Source organism: Setaria viridis, chromosome 3 (assembly GCF_005286985.2).
Source record: "Setaria viridis chromosome 3, Setaria_viridis_v4.0, whole genome shotgun sequence".
Taxonomy (NCBI): Eukaryota; Viridiplantae; Streptophyta; class Magnoliopsida; order Poales; family Poaceae; genus Setaria; species Setaria viridis.
In genome coordinates, this window is record NC_048265.2 from 2287845 (window position 1) to 2304951 (window position 17107).

Below are 17107 nucleotides of genomic sequence, written 5' to 3' on the forward strand. Positions count from 1 at the left end.
CTCGCCGGCGAGACCAAGCGGATGCAGCACTTCCACGTCTGGTCGCGCTCGCGCCACCAGACCACCGCGGCCACCGTCGCCTGCGAAGTGAGCAATTCGCTGATTCCGCTTCTCCTCAGCCACCGGACGGGCCACCGGCTGCCGCGCTCGCTGGCCTGGTGAGGAAGACGATCATGAGATGCTCACAATCTGGACCGTAAAGGTCGGATCGGGCGGCTCCTAGGCAACCAGGGGGTGGACTGGCTGAGCTGAGGAGCCATCTGACCATCCCGTGCCCCGCCGGAGAGAGTCGCGACCGTCCGACCACCGCTAGCCTCCGTCCGCCGCCCTTCCTCTCGGTCGTCGGAGTCCTCGCCGCGCGCGCGCGACACGGCCTGTTGGAAGACGCAGACTTCGGTTGGCGGTTGCACAACACAGACGCCGATCGAGGACGGCGAGAACGATGGTGGACGTCACAGGCAGTAACGAGCGAAGTATCCGGCATGTTGGGCGGTGGCGATGATGGCGCCGTGCCGCCGTCGTAAGTAGCTGGGCCGCCGCCATGTCGTCGCCTCCAGTCAGCGCGTGGGCGACATCGGTGCGGCGACGCCGTCTCTCCACAGGCATGCGTGCCTGTCGCTCTCTGACGACGAAGTGACCAACACCAGCCAACCCTCTTCTGAGCCGGCGGGCCACCACCATGGCCTCATCATCGGCGGCATGACGCGTTAGTCGTCACACTCACACTGTTGGGGCCGAGATGAGTCAGCGTGTACGGTGTACACATCGACAGGAAGCTTTCTACCTGCCTTTCTATGGCGACAAGAAACAATCTGCACTGTCCGACCAGTCAGATCCTTCATGCTATCCCATAGATTATGATGGAGAGATTAAAATTGAGACTTGGGCTTGATTTGCAGCTCCAAGGCAATGAACAAGCAGCTTGTTCTCCAGGCAGGCTTGGAAGGGAACGGGTATGATCAGGCTCATCCCTTATTGTGCAGCTGCAGAAGAAGATCATAAGGCGGCAACGCATCGGCATCGCAGCCAACATACTCGTATTCGCTGTTGATGCAAAGCCTACCACAGCCGGCCATCGCTCGCCTTGACGCGGGGTCTATCAGGGAGGAAACGGAGGCGTGGGGTGTCGGCCAAGCCCAAGCCCAAGCCGCGCCGCGCGCCGTGCCTGGCCGTGCGAGCGGGACAGCGGCGAACGGACCGCGCCTCCGGAGTCCGCTCGCCGCTGCCGGAGCAGATCAGGCGGAGGGCGGAGAGGACGGACGGACGCCGGCGGCGGACGGCCGGGGAGCGGAGCGGCTCCAAACCAAGGGGCTATCTGCAAATAGTCGGATCGCGATCCAAATAAGGATCCTATTTGTAAAATATCAGGGTCTATGGAAATAATCGGATCGTGGTTAATAATCGCGATCCAAATTAGGGGTACATATGTAAATACTTGGGGTGCTAAATGTGAATAATCGGGTCGCGACTAATAGTCGCGATCGGCCGGCCTCACGCGCGGCAGCCGGTAAGGTCGGCCGGCGCCGGCGACGGCGACGGCAACCGCAGCCGTCCGGGCCGCCAGGCATCGCACGGGGGCCTCCTGTGCAGCAGCGGCGCCGGTCCCCGCGCACCCCTGCGAACAGCCTTAGCTGCTCCGGGCGATGGTGCCGGCTAATCACGCCGCGGCTCGCCGGAGAAGCGCCGCAATCCGGCCGTCCCCGCCCGCCAGCTCCTGGACCCTGGATCTCTGGCCTCATGTTTAACCATGGAACCCGCGCTCTTCAGCTCTGGTGCGCCTCCGTTAACTGAAACAGATTTTCCAACGTAAATCTGAAGTTGGGACAGACCATCAGTTCATAGGCCAATCGCCAATCCAATCGACGAACGACGATTCAGCGGCCGATCGACTGAAAATAGCATGATCTGATTCAGTGCTTCACCGAACTGCAATCTCGACATGATTGTCCCTTGCTACGCATCGTATAACAGTAAAAAATTCAATTGATCCCAGCTGGAAAGACAAAACGAAAAATCAGTTGAGACATGAGACCAAGATAATCATCGCAGTCACGATTCCAGTTACCCTTTGTCTTGCTATTACGATATCAACTGGCTGATGCCCTCAAGTTTCGTTTCTTCAAATCTGACTGATATTTGCGCGTTCATGCTCTCTCTCTGACGATACAAACCGTCCATTTCTGTCATTTCCCATTCACTGATCGGAATGCTTATCTAGGACATTGGCTGTTGGCCACGCCATTGTTCTTGGCTAGCTCTGTGGAACAGAACAAAACAGAATTTTCAAGCTTCGGTACATTCTAAGTTTGGCCCCGTTCATCTACAACATGACACTGCACAATTATGCATGACTGAATCTATATTGAGATGGACTGAAACTGAAAACCAGCAGTAGTACAAGTTCATCTCAGATCTCCACTAACAAATCTCATGTGGGTTGATTGTAACCCGCGCTAATGCTGACATAAAGATGCTTTGTGATCAGCATTCCAACGAATATGATATTCACAGGCAACCAAAATTTGATTAGATATCATGTCAGTTGTTCAGTTGGAATAGCACAAGACAGGTATAGTGGGGAAACTATGGTCACTGATAAAATGTTCTGCAGTGACAGATCATGGAAAAGGTGCCTTAAAGAACACAGCTATGTTTCATGAAAACTGAAAGTCAGCACTAAAACCATAGCCAGACAATCTCGCTCTGGATTCTTTCTTCACGTCCCCTGATTTCATCAGATTCCCTCACTGTCAACAAAGTTCAGAGTAGGACATACTAGCATACAGTGACTCATCTGCATGTTTAGAAGATTCATGAATTTGTATCCGGTCAGGATGAAAATTGAAGATGTACATACTTTTAACTGAAGATGCATTAAGAAAACAATAAAATAGGCTAGCAAAAAGAACCCTCTCAAGCTAAATGAGCATCAAAGGCTGTAACAAAAGCACAATATGCTGATGCATTACAGATCAGTCTTTTGTTTAGATGTTTACATATCAGTCTTAGGACAGTACACTTTCAAATGCTAACACCAATGGGCAGATTGTATAATAACAAAAAAGTCGCTCTGCCCCTCCGCGTGGGCTTCCAAATGGCAGGAGAATCTGGCCCGTGGCCAGATTCCTGGCTCGGGAAAGCCCCGTGGATTGGGCTATCCAAACGAGCCGCTTGCCCTTGCCCCAACCATTATCAGAAAAGGAAAAAAAAAAGTTGCCTCAACCCTAGCCCCCCTTTTATCCCCTATACCCGGCTCCCTCCGCCCCTTCCCTCTCCATTGCCGCCGCCGCTCCACTCCGCCGAGATCGGCGGCCTCTCCTCTCCCCTCCCGCACCCGGCCTCTCCCCTCTCCCTGGCGGCGGCGACTTGGCGAGCGGCGGCGCTACTTGGTCTTCGCCAGGCCCTTTGCCGACGACGAGCACCCACCAGGTACGCCCTCCCCTTCTCTTCTCTTCCTGCTGTGCGAAGCGGAGCACCCCCAAACCCTAGTACAAGCTATCTGTATTCGGGTCTGACCAAGTAGCAGTATAGTACCTACTAGCTTCGACTTTGTTTGCAAAAATTATCGCTGGGTCCGCCCCTGGGTGCTCGTTGTTTCTAGGCGCAGGCCTCGTCATCTGCGATTTGGCCATGTGTTGTGATTTGAGGGGGATGGATTCTATGCAATTGTTCAATCCCAATTGCGTACAGCGAAGTTAGAATAACTTGATATGCTTGGTGCAGCTACGATAAGTGGCTCTCGCTAGTTTCTCTCTGTATCTTGGATAATCAATTGCTTCCTTCGAGTAAATTGTACTGATTTCCATCAACTTATGTGCTTAGTTTAGGTCTGTCAGCTATACTTGTTTTGCTGTAAATTTGCTGCTGGGTTCATGAACTTCATGATCAATGTAGAGTTATAGATTGTAGAGACCTATAGTTTCTCGGGCCAGGGGCAACTGGATTGCATCTAAGCATGTTTATTTCAGTGGTGATGTTGTTAACCCTTGTTTGATTAGTTCAGAATAGATTTGATAGAAGATGGGCTGGTTTTACAAGAAAATTGACTCACTTTCTGCAAAGTCAAATCACTGCTATTAGCCCCTGTTTTTTTTAAAAAAAAATTCAAGCAGAAGTTTTTTTTCCCCTGATATGAAAGTTCTGCCATTTAAGATTTTAATCTTACTGCCTTTTGTGGCTTAGCTTGGATGTTTGATTGTCCTGCTACAATTTGGAAACAAATATTATGTGCATGCTTATGCTTCTGTTAGCTCTTTTGTTATACATTCGACATGATCCATAGTTTTTGAAAACTTTATTGAATTATACCATGCCAAGTGACTGTTACCCTGACACATCTTTTTTGTTTGGTTAGGAAAATGTCGTCTAATCCTGATGGAGGCAAGAGCTATGCTCGCAGAGATCTCTTGATCGCAATTCAATCAGAGGCTCAAAAGCTGTGGGATGAGAAACGGGTTTTTGAGGCTGAACCAGGCAATGGTCGTCCTGGGCCTGGCGAAAAATTCTTTGGCAACTTTCCGTATCCTTACATGAACGGATTGTTGCATTTGGGCCATGCCTTCTCGTTGTCCAAGCTTGAGTTCGGTGCTGCGTACCACAGACTGCGGGGCTCCAATGTCCTTTTGCCGTTTGGTTTCCATTGTACTGGAATGCCTATCAAGGCCTCAGCAGATAAGCTTGCAAGGGAAATTCAGCAATATGGTAATCCTCCAGTGTTTCCTGCAGTAGAGGATGAAGTCAGCTCAGAAGTAGCAGATAGCCAGGCTGACCAGGCTGTTGCTGTTGCCCCAGATAAATTTAAGAGCAAGAAAGCTAAGGCTGCTGCAAAGACTGGTGTGCAGAAGTTCCAATGGGAGATCATGAGGGGTTTTGGCCTGTCAGATGAAGAAATTGCTAAATTCCAGGATCCATATCACTGGTTGACATACTTCCCTCCATTGGCGAAGGAGGACCTTAAGGCTTTTGGTCTAGGATGTGATTGGAGACGGTCATTCATAACGACCGACATGAACCCGTTCTATGATGCTTTTGTCCGGTGGCAGATGAGAAAGCTGAAGAAAATGGGCAAGGTTGTTAAAGATATGAGGTATACAATCTACTCTCCATTGGATGGCCAACCTTGTGCTGATCATGATCGAGCATCAGGTGAAGGTGTGCAGCCACAGGAATATGTGTTGATTAAAATGGAGGTGATCCCACCTTTCCCACCTCAGTTGAAGGCATTGGAGGGGAAGAAAGTTTACTTGGCTGCAGCTACACTGAGACCTGAGACGATGTATGGGCAGACAAATTGTTGGGTACTGCCTGATGGAAAGTATGGGGCCTTTGAGATCAATGATACTGATGTCTTCATTCTGACTGCAAGGTCTGCTCTTAATCTTGCATATCAAAATCTATCAAGGGTCCCACAGAAGCCAACATGCTTGGCTGAGATATCTGGAAATGATCTGATTGGTTTGCCGTTGAAGTCTCCTCTTGCCTTTAATGAAATCATATATGCGCTTCCTATGATGACCATCCTAACAGATAAAGGGACTGGCATTGTGACTAGTGTTCCAAGTGATTCTCCAGATGATTTCATGGCGCTGCAAGATTTAGTCACAAAACCAGCTCTGAGGGCGAAGTTTGCTGTCAAAGATGAGTGGGTTCTTCCATTCAAGGTTGTTCCAATAATCAATATCCCTGAATTTGGAGACAAGTCAGCTGAGAAGGTGTGCTTAGATCTAAAGATTAAGAGCCAGAATGACAAGGAGAAGCTTGCTGAAGCAAAGCGGATGACATATTTGAAAGGATTCACTGATGGAACTATGATTGTAGGAGAGTTCAAGGGCAGAAAAGTTCAAGATGCGAAGCCATTGATAAAGAACAAGCTTCTGGAAGAAGGTGCTGCAGTGTTGTACAGTGAGCCTGAGAAGAAGGTAATGTCGAGATCTGGTGACGAGTGTGTAGTTGCTCTCACGGACCAGTGGTATATAACATATGGTGAGGCTGAATGGAAGCAGATGGCAGAGAAATGTTTGGAAAATATGAATACCTTCTCAGCTGAGACCCGCAATGGCTTTGAGCACACTTTGGGCTGGCTGAACCAGTGGGCCTGCTCACGCTCGTTTGGTCTAGGGACTCGCATCCCATGGGACGAGCAGTTCCTTGTGGAATCTCTTTCAGATTCGACCCTATATATGGCTTATTACACCGTCGCGCATCTTTTGCAAAATGGCAATCTGTATGGCAAAGAGATATCTGCTATCAGGCCAGAACAAATGACGGATGATATCTGGGAGTATGTGTTCTGCAATGGTCCAACACCAAAAAGTGACATCCCTCCTACCCTTTTGAGCAAAATGAAGCAGGAATTTGAGTACTGGTATCCCTTTGATATCCGGGTTTCTGGTAAGGATCTTATCCAGAACCACCTGACGTTCTGCATTTACAACCATACAGCAATTCTACCAGAACACCATTGGCCCCGTGGCTTCCGTTGCAATGGGCATCTTATGCTCAATTCTGAGAAGATGTCCAAGTCGACAGGGAATTTCCGTACTCTTAAGGAGGCCATTCAAGAATTCTCATCTGATGCCACTAGGTTTGCACTTGCTGATGCTGGTGATGGTATGGATGATGCAAACTTTGTCTTTGAAACTGCAAATGCTGCTATCTTGAGGCTTACAAAGGAAATTGCATGGATGGAAGAGGTGGTAGCTGCTGAATCTTCTCTGCGAGCTGGCCCTCCATCTAGTTATGCTGACCATGTTTTTGCCAATGAGATAAACATTGCTGTCAAGGAAACTGAGAAGAGCTACAATGCCTTCATGTTCAGAGATGCACTGAAGTCTGGGTTCTATGACCTGCAGCTGGCTAGAGATGAATACAGACTCTCTTGCGGAGCGGCAGGCATGAACCGTGATTTACTGTGGCAATTTATGGACGTCCAGACGAGGCTTATCACCCCTATCTGTCCACATTACGCAGAGCATGTGTGGCAAAAGATCCTGAAGAAAGAAGGCTTTGCGATTAAAGCTGGGTGGCCAGTGGCAGACACCCCGAACCCCACTCTAAGAATCGCAAACAAGTACCTGCAAGATTCTATAGTTTTAATGAGGAAGCTGCTTCAGAAGCAAGAATCTGGTTCGAAGAAACCCAAGAAGGGAGCTGCATCTGCTCCTCCTCCGTCAGAGAACAAGATGAGCATTGGTCTTATATATGTGAACGAACACTACTACGGCTGGAAAGAGCAATGCTTGAAGGTGCTCCAGTCTAAATTCGACAGCCAAGCACGTTCCTTTTCACCAGACCAGGAGATCATAGAAGCTTTGAAGAACTGTTCCATCGGACAGGAAGCAAACTTCAAACAAGTTCAGAAGCTGTGCATGCCCTTCATCAGGTTCAAGAAAGATGAGGCGAGGGAGGTTGGCCCTCAGGCTTTGGAGTTGAAGCTTCCTTTTGGTGAAATGGACGTGCTGCAGGAGAACCTGGAGCTGATCAGAAGGCAGTTGGGCCTCGAGCATGTAGAGGTGTTGTCGGCATCTGATGAAGCTGCCCGTGCTAAAGCTGGCAAGTATGCGTCTCTACTGAACCAGAACCCGCCGTCTCCTGGCGAGCCAGTTGCAATCTTCATGAGCAAGCAGGAATTCGAAGCCCAAAACTGAGGTCGCGCTTGGCTTTTGAGTTGTCGTCGTTGATAACAGGAGTGTTACTGTTTCTCTCTTTTTTGTCTGCCCCCGGACATGTTACAGTTTGATTAGCTTGGAGCTTTTGCGGCGCAAACAATTTTCTCTTCTCTGTAAGGCCAGTTCATCGTAAACATAGACAATGCCAAACTGATGCTACCTTTCGTGTGTCCTTTTTTTTTTCTTTCTCCATTACATGGCTTTCCTTTCATGTTTTGGTGCTATGGTTAAGGAGGGCACACTTGGAAGCAATGTGTCCCAATATTGGCTTGACAGTTCGTATTGTGAAGCACTTTCCTGAATATCCCGCAGGGTTTGTCATTTGTGTGCGTGGCAAACAGGCCCTTGTACCAGTTAACTTTTTGTAGTGCCATATTGAAAATAGTTTGTGTAACTTGCCCGTGTAGTAGTTGCAAAGCACTGGGCGTTCAGGTATTACTGCTGAGAATTTCCTTGAATTTAGAGGCTCAACACAATTTTGCTTTAAAAGGTGTCGTCCCAATAAAACATATAATATTATAAGGACATGACGCTTCTTGGATGCGATTATGCTGTTTGGGCTGATCCCTGGCTGAGTTATTGGGCCTCCAAATCTGGTTTTTTCATGAATGGCCGTTGGACCTGGAAGCGTATTTCGCACGTGTAGAAAGGAATTGGCTCGCTCGAGACCTCAAGGGTCGAGGGAGCTGATCCGCTTGCGGTTGAAGAAGATGATCAAGCTAGCTGAGGTCGAATTGCCAGTGGGAAGAGCGGCAAAAAATTCGAGTGGACAAAGGCTAGTAAATTCGAGCGTGACAAGGGCTAGCAGGAAATGCTTGGATGAAACTAAATATAGCTCTCTCCAAAAGAAGAGTGCCAGACCAATGGCAGGAATCTATGACACTTTGGAAATAAGATTGAATCGGCAAGGAAAAAAAACTGATTTTCATCCATGTCTCAAAAATTTATCCAATCCACCACTCCCCAAGGACCCCATGGACTTTTATTGGTCCTAGACATTGCATTTCTATAAACATACTATCCCTTTGCCTACACTTTTCCCACAGTTGCACAGTAGGTTTGTCATCCTGCATGCTCGCAACTGATGCCGAGCTGCACTTGGAATGTTTGAAATGGACAAATCTGACATAAAAAAATTGGGTGAGATGTCGTCCTTCAACCGCATGAAAATGAAAGTTTTCTTTGGGAAGCAAAGTTCACGATCACCCAGCTCTCATCTAGCTAGTCTTCATCCTTGCTGCCTAGGAAACTATTGTTCACACCATTGACTAGAGAAACTGCCTGTCAAAAACAACTGCTAGTTGAAAAACTGTAATTCCAGCCACATTAAATTTAGAGTACACTAGGCCTGGGAAAAGTCTCTAGATGGCAGGCCCTTCCACTCAAATCGAGATACAACAAGACTCTCCATGCAATGGCCTAATTGAGCTGCATCAAGGTTTGCTGATGGAAAAGAGAAGAGAACTACGCGGCTACGCCAGGACTTTGATCGAAATTTGGACTCTGACCTGGATAGCACCCTCCTTGTCGTCAGGAGGCACGATAAACTGGATGCGGTCGTCAGGATTGGGCAACCCGCTGGAGAGATCTTCCGTGCACTCGAAGTTGATCTCCGTTTGCAGATGATGGCAGCCCAAGCGCTTGCGACTCTCCCCGTAGAGGTCCCGTTCGTACCACAGCCAACAGTTCAGCCTCTCTGTGGGCTGCTTCCGGCCGATGAAGTGCATGGTGATGCCGCGGCCTTCCGGCCGCCGCGTCACGTTCAGCAGGAACATGGTACTGGCCGCCGGCGGTGTTTGCGGCGGCGGGGCGAGCGAGGATGAAGTTGAAGCCGTCGTGGAGGGGGACGAGGACGAACGCGCCGGCTCTGATCTTGGTGGTGGAAGGCCAGCCATGCGTCGTGCCGGTGAAGTGGCCTCGGAGCGCCTTGATCGAGCCGAGGAAGCCGCAGCCCATGCCCGGGCAGCGTAGCGGAGCATGCGGGCACACCCGGCGGTGATCGCCCTCGTCGTATAGTAGGCTGGCCTGGCGTCGCAGCCATAGGTGGCGTTTGAGCATGGGACGCGGATGTACTCCACCAGGCACTCCATGGCGCGGCACCTGTGGTAGCTGCTAATGGTGACGCCGCACACGCTGGCGCGAGCTTGTCGCGGCAAGCCGAGCAAACCACATGGCCCTCGTGGCACTGCAGGGGCGTATTATATGTTGTCAGCATGCACGAGAATGGAAGTCATCATAACTCAATAAATTGCGTACCTGAAAGATTGGGGGCTTGAGTGGGAAGTAGCACACGCCACAGTGAAGGGCGTCGCGGTGTCCTCCGCCGCCACATATGCCACCGCCACCATCCTAGCCACCGCCGACCGCGGACTGGAGGATCCCTTCTCCTTGCGGGCCGCCTTCACCGAGGTCTGACGCTCCGCCCGTTTCGCTGCGCGATAGGTTGTTGTGAAAGTGTCGTCCGAGGAAGCCTCGACCTCCTCCATCTGCGACCGTCGTGCTCTCTCTACGGATCTCCACTCTAATCAGATCGCAAATTATGGAAACCCTAGTATCCTCTTTGTCAGGAAAATTAATATTTTTTTGCCATAGTTGCCAGTGGCATACTCTAATATATCACTCTGTAGCTGATTTATTTATCAAATTGCTAATCATTTGCCAAATTCACATGTGTTGCTGCCCACATCCGCGCCACTACCTTTTGTGCAGTGGGCGAGTAGCGAGGATGTGGGCGTGGCCTTAAAACGAGGCTGGGCTTTCTGGCGACGCTCCAGGAGGTGATGGATGTGGCATTGTGGCCATGGGTGGATTAGGAAGTGGTTTCAAGTCTTAGCTGCTGTCACTAATACACTACACATACGCTAGTTAAGCCTTGATCTGTTTATCCTCGGCTCTAATACATCTGCCTTCACTGTCACACAGGAACCATAAAATGGAGAACGCCCTGGTGGCAGGCCACAGTACTGGAACTTCGGATCCATGGTTATATTAGCTGACACACAGAAACATGTGGAAAAAGCATGGCCCTCACCATGGCTGCGCATCACTAGTCAGGCGCGGAAAATGCTTGTTTCGATCGGTCCAGGGAGGGAGCAGCTACCAAAGCTTTCAACCATGGCATATGAGGCCTCTGATACAATAATGCTGCTACCGCCTGCGCACGAGTCAGCTGCTAGACTTTACTTCTAATAAGATCCGATACATGTGTATAGCTGCAACTTCACGTCTTGCATTGAGGGCCTGGTCTCACAACGTTTCAAGTCACCCCACTTGGAAGATGGATCACTGAACCACCTCTTCCTCCCTGAGCACCAGGCACCAGGATGGCTCCAAATCGTTCAGTATGCTGCCGTCGACCAAGGGGCTCTATCCGAGGTTCACCATTCCAGCCCAGATCAATGATGGGGATATCAGTTGCTTTCAAGAAAAATAGAAGAAGAAAATGCAGGTCAGGGATCAACTATAAAGACTATTGAGGATTAGAAGATCAACAAAAGAACCAGCATTGTCATTACCACGTCACTGCAGAGCCAAGTGTCATATTTTCAGGCACACCCCTAGGCCCTAGCTAAGAACAATTCAAAAGTGGGGCTGTCCCTCCAGGATCAACAAAAGAAAACTCCACTTTGTCACTGTCAATGCAAGCCAGTTCACTGGGATCAACCCTTGCGTAGCATACAGACACAACCAGAAAACTAAACTATTGACTGGTGAGTGATGCCGTGATGATGGACAAACACCAGATCCTAATTTACAGCATTAGTTGAGAGTAATCTACATCGGTCTAATTTATAAAGATAAGGACTGTGACCATGATAGCGTCCCTGTCAGAGTCTGCAATAACCGAATCTGGCACCATGAACTGGTAGCAGCTGTCAGGGCTGGGCAGCCCATTGGAGAGATCAGTGCATGCTGCTCCGAACCTAGATTTCTGGTAATGCTCGATAACCAGCTGGTCGCCATTGCAGGGGCGGCTCTTCACGTACCCTTGGTACGAGAGCTCAAATTTCATTTCGTTCCATGACGGTCCATGACTGCCACTACCGGCTGTGGTGGCGTGAGGATGGATGCAGAGCACTGAGATGGCACGGCCAAGCGGCTGGCGTGCCACGTTCAGAAGAAACAGGTACTGCCTGCTAGCGGTGGAGGTGGAGCTTTGACCATCTATGGTGTGGTCGGCAAGTAGGAAGTTAAAAACCATCGTGCAGGTGGACGATGTTGATGCATTCAAGGCTGCCGTAGTAGTCATCTTGGAGGCAGAGGCTGCTGAACCCCTCGCTAACCTTGCCCTTGAAGCACGGCCAGCTGTGGACGCCAGAGCAGTGGTCCAGCAGTGCCGCCATCGATCCAATGAAGCCACAGGCCTCACTTGGGCAGTGGCATGGCGCGTGCACACATGTCTGGCTGTGGTTATGCTTATCATAGTAGGCTGGCCTGACAGTGCAGCCGTGGGCAGCATTTGGGCACTGGATGCGAATGGACTCCACCAGGCGCTCCATGACATGGCACCGGCTGTAGCCACCGGTTGCGACACCACAGGCATGGCACTTGCCAGTGGCCTTAAGCTTGTCACGGCATGGCGAGCACACCACGTGACACGCATTGCACTGCCAGCATATGAAACAGCATAAGCATCTAGATAAATTATCTATGAATGAATCAGTGACATAAAATGTATGGGCAGAGATAACAAGCAAAGGCAACAAGACTGGAAAGTGGAAACTATTTAAAAACATCCAAACAAAATTAAATTTTTCAGAGAGAACTGATTAGATTTTAGTAAAAATAAAATGCGATGAGCTAATAAACGAGATAAGGAAGGTTATCACTGCATTACAATACCTAATATACTCTAACAATGGTCTTTTTTTAGAACCTCTAGCAATGGTCTTTGTACATCAGTACATGTTGCTAATATGCTCACTTCAGTGACTGAAGGTAGAGGTTGATGAGCGGACTTGCAGGGTGTTTTTTAAGTTGAAGCTGAGGTTAGTTAGAGCAAGGGGGCGCAGATAATGAAGAGAATCCTGATTATCATGATGTTGACAAGGAAGAAGAAAGGGAATTTGGGAATAAAACGAAAGAGAGGGCATTTGGGAATAAAACGAAAGAGCCTTAACAGAGATGGTAAGGACACTGCTGCTGAAAAATATGTGCGTTCAAATTAGGCAAGTATTTCTGGGGGTAGTAGGACTAGAGGTCGTGGTATGGGCAGATAACCATCAGTGGTGTGGAACTGTGGATGCTAAAAGATTGAGGGCAACAATATCTTGGTTAGCTGCCTGCTAGGTAGAAAGATGCGGTGCAATCCAGTAGTGTTTCACCAAATCAGGTTGTGGGGCGGAATCGGTATAGGTTGCTTGTTTAATTTGGTGCTGCACTGCTGCACGAGGGTGTGGAATTTCAGTTAATAAAATCAGAAAGGGCATTAATAGTGCTTAACCACAGCACTTGGCTGTTTTGCAAAGTGAGAGGATGCTGTCACGGATTACATTGGGCAGATTGGGACTCTGATTCTGAGGAGGGTGATACGTCTGATGATCGACTTCTGCAACTACTGCAGAATGAATATTGCAGCTTGTATTACAGATGCAAACCTGACCTCTGATGATTGTAAAGACAACGATCAAGTGAACACTTACAGTTGATGACATAGAAAAGAAAAACTGGGGTGCAGGATAGGGGTATGGCTTCAGATGAATTTCAATCCGCAGATGATGAGGCCCAGTTGGTTCCTAACCCTTATGGAATTATGAGTGGCCAAGATGAGAAGCACTGTGAATACATAGTAGGTTTCTTTTATATCACCTCCAATGGTTGGTATGACAGTCCTAAAGTGATTCTAGTATTGCTAACCGGCATAGAGTGAGTGAGGAAACTTTTAAAGGTGTAATGGGAAAGACCATTTGAACACTACAATAAAACAATGGTAAGATGAAGTTTGTGTGAACTCCTACACAACAAGAACATTATGAGAAACTTTGAAGTTTGGAAAGGGGTGACTGGGTGAATAATTCTTTGCATTAAGTTAATGGCAATGTGAATTTGTGCTAAGGGATACTAATGTTGGACTTTGGGAATAAAATTTGAAGCAATTCCCTGAACTAGACTTGCAGGGTAAGCTACATAGGCTCCTGGAAATTATTCAGGGCTTCGAGTTTGGGAGCACTGAGGTAATTAAGGTGTTTTGTGATACCAAGAGAAACATATTAAAAAGCTCAAAGGGTTATTGATAAAGAACCGCAAACAGTCACTGGAAATCAAATGGCCAAGCAGGTTGTCTGGGAACAGTAGCTGCTTTTTCTTGTGATAAGAATCATGAGCTGTATAGGTAATCTTACGACCAAAACTACTCCCTCCTGTCACAAATAAGTGGCGTTTTTGGCCATCAAAGAGGTCTTCAAAGACACAACTTTGACTAGTACTTTTTTTTGTTACGAAATGTTTATAAAACACTGCAAAAGTATAAATTTATCGAACTACATTTCGAGACAAATTAATCTATTCACATCATTATGGAAAGTTCAAACTGAATGCATAGAAGGTAATGTTTTTTTTTTGAGGGTCACTGGGGGAGGGGGGGATCCCCACCTGAATTTCATTAAAGGGCCTTAGGTAGGCCAAAACCGGTACAAGATTTTCAGCAATAGAAAACATGAGGGGTTAACAACCAGAGTACAACATAACGTAGAAACACAATACATACTCACACAGACACTTCAAATAACAGGCCATGATTCAGACCGAAGAACCATCGATCGTCGATTTGAGTCACCATTGAACAACATGCTCACCAGGTACGTCATGGCCATTGCACATCTAATTCGCCCCTCATAACTACGCTGCTCTATTGTCACCCTCCATCTGAGAGCCAGGCTAATGGAATGGGGACCAAAGGTGGTAGGAGGCATGCAAATCAAAACGCACCGGACATGGGGACCTCCCTTGAAGCTTATGTTAATACCATTCGCCGCACATCCAGGCTCCACATACTGCTACCCAACGCAGTACAAGGGGAGGAAACCTCGAGGGGAATGGTAGTAGAGGTGGAAAACCACCTGGCATAAGATTTGATGGCACCATCAACACGGAGAGCACCGACATAGTAGAGGTGCTAAATGGGGAACACTCACCGAACCACAATAGAAGTCGACAACCATTATCCGCCGACAGAAGAAGTGTATGTATGGATGATGTAGAATAAGAGGATGAGCATCACCATGAGCAGTCCTGATAAGCGGCAGCAGGGGATCTCCAAAGCGATGCCTTCACGAAGGGGACGACGTCGAACACACGCCGCCATCGCTGAATTGGAAGATTTGAAAATGGGTTTACACCCAAAGTCCCCCCGAGCGGAATTGGAGCAAGGGTGCTACGATGATGCCTTCAAGAAGAAAGATGATGCCCCAAGGCATCACCGTCACCGGCCCTGGCATTATGCTAGGCAGAGCTTTCGCCCAGCACCCACCATAGGCTAGCTGCCAAGACCTCGCCGGCATCATTGGGGCTGATCGATTGCTGCAGGTACACAGCAGCAGCCACACCCCAACGGACGCAGCGAGCCGCCGGCATGGCAGCGCATGTCGCTGCCACATCAGCCATGCTGCCCCCCACTCGGCGCCACGAAGCAACACCGGAATGAGCTCCACAACAGCCACCCTTGGGGAGAAGCTCGTCCCCGCCGTAGGATGTTGCAGCAGCAAGCTGCCGTCAAAGCAGAGGCTTCGATGGAACTGAGGGGGCGTCCGGGGAAACTCCAGACTGCCGGAACCCCGCCCGCACTCCATGGCGGCGCTATCGCCCCCGAGGATGGCGACGACGACAACTAGTGGGTAGGTCGCATGACGGCGTGGGGAAACGCTAGATCCAGCTGTGTGGGATGTGGATCTAACCGTGGCGACCCGCAGGGCCGCTTGCAGCCACCACGGTGTGCTCGGCCATGGTTGCCATCTGTTGGAGGAAGAATGCTCGAGAAAGGAAGGGATTTGTGGGAGGAGGCTCAGCCGCCGCCGTCCTTGTGCCCGCATGGGCTTCCTACGGTGCGCTCAGGTGGCGGCAAGGTGGAGGGACGAAGAAGGGGAGGGCTGTAGGTGTGGCGGCGGCGGTCCGCCCGGTCGCCCCTGGGGACGACGCGAGCGGCTCACGCGGTTTCCCCTTTCGTCCGCAAGGTGAAATTTAGTCTATAGAAGGTAATATGCAACCAAAAATTTAGTCCATAGAAGGTAATATGCAACCAAAGTTTGGAATATTTGACTTAACACGACCCCAAATATCACTCATTCATGATTGGAGGGAGTAGTTGTTATGCCATTTAAAGGGGGAACTTTTGTCTGCAGCAAATGGTGAGGATGAATAGAGGTGATGCCATGGCTTTGCCGGGTGGGGATCCATGAGCCGAGAACACTAATTTTGTGACGTCACGTCGTCACCTATGCCTAATTCATGTGCAACTGATGTAACGAGCCCGTGTCCATTGTACTATGATTTCTGTTGGGTGGGCTCTGGAGTGTCAAAATTATCCCCTTTCAAAAAGAATTAATAGACTATCTTTGTGGATTAAATAGAATAAGGTTCTATCGGGGCAATCTGGGGTTTAGTGTGTTCCTGGAAGTGGAAGATGGGGGCTTCAAGGGGACGAAGCACGCGCCGCAGTGGAGGGCGTTGGTGTCCTCCACCGCCACGACCCCCGCCCCCGCCGCGCTCTCAGGACGCGCGCCCGCCGCCGGCGTCGCGGGAGCGGAGGAGCCATTCTCCTTCTTGGGGCCAGCGCGCGCTTGCCGACCTCGCCGTGAGCGGAGACGCGTCATCGGAGACATCCTCCTTCTCCAGCGTTGGTGGCATCTCACTCGCTCCCGTGGCTAGCGTGCGTTGTACCAGCAGCCCCAGTCCAGCACCCTGCGTGCAAGCCGAGGCGCCCCTTCGTCTTCTCCTTGTACATGGAATGAAGTGTTGGGAAGTGGAAACGCAAACGCCAGCCCACAAATCGCAATTATGTTTGTTTGTTTGTTTTGAAAAATTGCTTATGTGACCTAGGATGTTGATTTGATTTAGAAATGTACCATTATAAACTGATCTAGCACATTTTTTTTACAACACCACCAAAAGGTTGCAAAGAACTTTATATAGTAAAGCCTTTTACCCTTTGCATTATATTGTTAGAAATAATGCAATAACTAATAATATGTTTTCAGATGCACCAGAAACACTAGCATTAGCGAAGACCTCTACTATAATCCTTTGTCCACTGAAGAGGAGGGTGAGAAGGAAGCGCGATCTGGTGATTCTCAGTTGACCCTCATCCCACTGCAACATTAGGTGCTACGCATACGCCTATCAAGCCTTCTTGTCAGATGATCGATGTCTTCATAATGTTGGCCCAAGCCAACAAGGCTTCTTGTCAGATGATTGATGTCTTCATAATGAGATCTGCTATTCTGTGA

General features: G+C 49.1%; 1 protein-coding gene across 1 annotated transcript; it reads left to right on the forward strand.

Annotated features, from left to right (window-relative positions):
- The first annotated feature begins 3022 nt into the window (after window positions 1-3022).
- On the forward strand, window positions 3023-7826 carry LOC117847921 (leucine--tRNA ligase, cytoplasmic). Its single transcript, XM_034729225.2, has 2 exons — window positions 3023-3429; window positions 4355-7826. Exons 1-2 carry the CDS (start codon window positions 3026-3028, stop codon window positions 7644-7646), a joined length of 3696 nt encoding a protein of 1231 aa, XP_034585116.2. The 5' UTR covers window positions 3023-3025; the 3' UTR covers window positions 7647-7826.
- The last annotated feature ends 9281 nt before the right edge of the window (window positions 7827-17107 follow it).